The sequence below is a fragment of the Amphimedon queenslandica genome, unplaced genomic scaffold, assembly GCF_000090795.2.
Source record: "Amphimedon queenslandica unplaced genomic scaffold, v1.1 AMPQUscaffold_13505, whole genome shotgun sequence".
NCBI classification, from domain to species: Eukaryota; Metazoa; Porifera; class Demospongiae; order Haplosclerida; family Niphatidae; genus Amphimedon; species Amphimedon queenslandica.
The window spans coordinates 288,447-291,621 of NW_003546259.1; the positions used below are offsets into that span (position 1 = coordinate 288,447).

A 3,175-nucleotide genomic window follows, 5' to 3' on the forward strand; every position below is an offset into this window, starting at 1 on the left:
AACAATGCTAGGAGAGATAAAGAAGTTGCTGCACATTCATTTAACTATACATCTTACCTCAGCAACAGCCGAGAGATCTTTTTCTTCACTTCGAAGATTAAAGAATTACTTACGTAGTAACATGACAGAAACATTAAATCATTTATTACTATTACATGTACACAAGAGAGCATGTGAAGGTTTGGACCTTCAAAAAATAGCTGTTGAATTTGTAAGTAGAAAGAGAGAAGACAAAATTATTTTGGTAATTATTATTAATACTTACGCAGATTTTAATTTATTGTTACGCATCATTATACAACAATTAATCAATTATGTGCAAATTAGCCACGCCTTTCATGAACAATTAATGAGGTGCAAAAAAATTTTTTGCGCGCAAAGCATGCAAATATTTTCTTCCCACTTTCTTTTCACTACTTTTTCAGCCCCCTGTATTTGGAAAGTGTTCTTCCGCTGCTGGTGGAAACACATGTGAGACATTGAATAACTCTTAATGAATATATTTTTAGAACTATTTAGTACTCCTACATGCATAATAGAAGTCTAAATGTCATTACAACTCCTTCATACTATTTGACTGATCCTAACATCATTGATGCAGTCAGGGGCGGATCCAGGATTATTTTTCAGGGTGGGCACAACTTAATAACTACTTAATTAACTACAATAACTACTTATTAATTGTTATAACTATTAGTAATATCTGATGAATAAATTTAATGAACTACTTAAGGAGGATCCGCCTATTTTTGTCCATTCAGGCAAAACTATCAACCATTTCCTCCAAATCCAAGTTTCTCGCTATATCTCGCTCAACACACAATACTGCTAAGTCAGACAATCGATCCTCAGTCATTGTGCTTAGTAGTCTGTTCTTTATAATCTTAAGAGAAGAAAATGACCTCTCACAGGAGACACTAGTCACAGCTATGGTGAGTGATATCTGTGTCAGCTAAGTAATATTTCCAAAAGCAGGTTGAGAAGAATGAAGATAGCTGTAGAAGGACATTAAAGAATCTACAGTTACTGTAGTGTTAGCAAGTGACCTTCTAATCAACTTGATTTCAACATCCAAGCCATCACTGTCCACATCATATTCCATCGCAAATGCCTTCATGTCTTCATACAAGAAAAAAGATTGTGATGATGGTGTACATGATGCAATTCCCTTCAAAATAATGAGGTTGCTTCTATGAAACCTTAACTCCAGTTCCTGAAGAAACTTGTCAAGAATGGGATAGTAAAAAGAGGTTTTATAGGTACCTGCCACACTTATTGTCTCACGAAAACCAACGGACTCCATGATGACACTGTCTTCTAACCGAGCAGGCCTCTTTCTGGGTCGGGGCATTGACAAAGGCTGAATATCAAAAGAGTGCAAATCTGCAATTTGACTAGCATAGCGATATATGTTATCCCATGATGATTGTGATCTCATATCAGAAAGTAAAGATTTTATAGCCACAATGAGGTCTGTAGCCATTGATAAATCAATACTTCTACTCTGGAGTTGGTCGGACAGCTGTTTAGTACAGGAAAGTATTTTGTCAAATACTACCAGAGAGACAATGAATGAGAAGGAATTTATTTGATGGTATATACCCCTAGCTTCGATGGATTTCTCAACATCTGAACCATTAGTAAATTCTTCTATGACAGAAAGAATTGAATCAAAGGTTTTACAGACAGCATTCACAGAGGCATAACGAGCAACCCAACGAGTGTCTGAAAGCTTCTGCAATTCCATTGGTTGCTTACTTGGATGTAGCTGCTTTTGCATTGCTATAAAAACTTCGTGGACTTTTGAAGAAGAAATAAAGACAAAGTACCTGAAGCAAGGCAAAAAACTCAGCTGCTCGATTGATTGATTTAATTGAATCAATAAGAACTAGATTGAAAATGTGACCATGACAGTGTATATACACAGCATGAGGTGCAAATTCTCTAACTCTTGTCTGTACTTCTCTACACCTCCCAGACATGACACTGGCACCATCATAACTTTGACTGACAATGCACAAGGGATTGAGATCATATAATGCCAGTGTGTCTTTGATGTATTGTGTCAACGATGAAGCATCTAATCCAGTTGCATGAACAAATGTGAGAAAGCGCTCCTGAATGGAATGATTAGACACAGAAACATATCTAATAACAAAAGACATTTGCTCTTGCTTGCTTACATCTCTTGTCTCATCTGCTAAAATACTAAAATATGTTGCATTTCTAGGATGGGCATGCAACTGTGCTTTAAGAGTCTCATCATTGCTAGAAAACAACTCCATTAGCTCAAGAAAATTACCTTTATTTGAAGCGGATTCACCTTCTCTGTGACCACGTACAGAGATCTCCCGCAAAGCACAAAAGAGGACAACTTTAATGACAACTTTAATGTAGTGACGGTTGTTATGAATTAATTCACTTCTGTTACGATCTAGCAATGAAGCAACTGAAGTGTGAGGTTGTACAGTAAGTGCACTCCAATTAGCCATCGCTTCTTGGTGCTTCTCTGAGACATTATGTTTTGCTAGAGCACCTGTTTTCCCAGTAGCATGCTTCCTGTCACAATATCCAGTTTTCACAAATTTATCTTCTGGGTTGGCAGAAAAGAAGTGGCAAGCAAAGCAAAATACAGCATTTCTTGAAACAGAGTATTCAAGCCATGGATGCTGTCTGTACCACGAAGGGTTAAATGACCTTTCCTTACCACCAATTGATGTAGTTGGAAAAGAAAAATTTACCAGTTGAAAAGGCTTTTCTTCCCCATTAGAAGCAATATGTGGAACACCATTACTCACTAATCCTGTGGCTAAAGATTGATGAGAGTCTGGGACTGAGTTGTCACAAGTAGTAGGAGCAGCAACAGAGATGCTACATGTACTTTCTTCATCTGTGGCACTAATATGCTCCAACTGCTCCATTAGTTCATCACCATGACTCTCATTAGTACCAGTAGCATGAGTAGCAGTGCCACTATTGGTATTGCTGCTGCTTTGGTCTAGTTGAGATTATCATTAATAATGAAACTACAAAAAATTTTATAACTGTACTAGATCTAGATCTGGAAGCATTAAAGGAACATTGAAATAAAGTAACCTGCTTCTTATTACTCATGACTCACTACTCAGACTTATTTTAATCACAAGTAATCAAAAACTATACAACTTGACAGGTC

At 36.9% G+C, this 3,175-nt stretch overlaps 1 protein-coding gene across 1 annotated transcript; it reads right to left on the reverse strand.

Annotated features, from left to right (window-relative positions):
- Positions 1–1,754: 1,754 nt before the first annotated feature.
- On the reverse strand, positions 1,755–2,921 carry LOC100633967 (zinc finger MYM-type protein 1-like). Its single transcript, XM_011411706.1, has one exon. The coding sequence runs from the start codon at positions 2,919–2,921 to the stop codon at positions 1,755–1,757; it is 1,167 nt and encodes a 388-aa protein (XP_011410008.1).
- Positions 2,922–3,175: the final 254 nt, after the last annotated feature.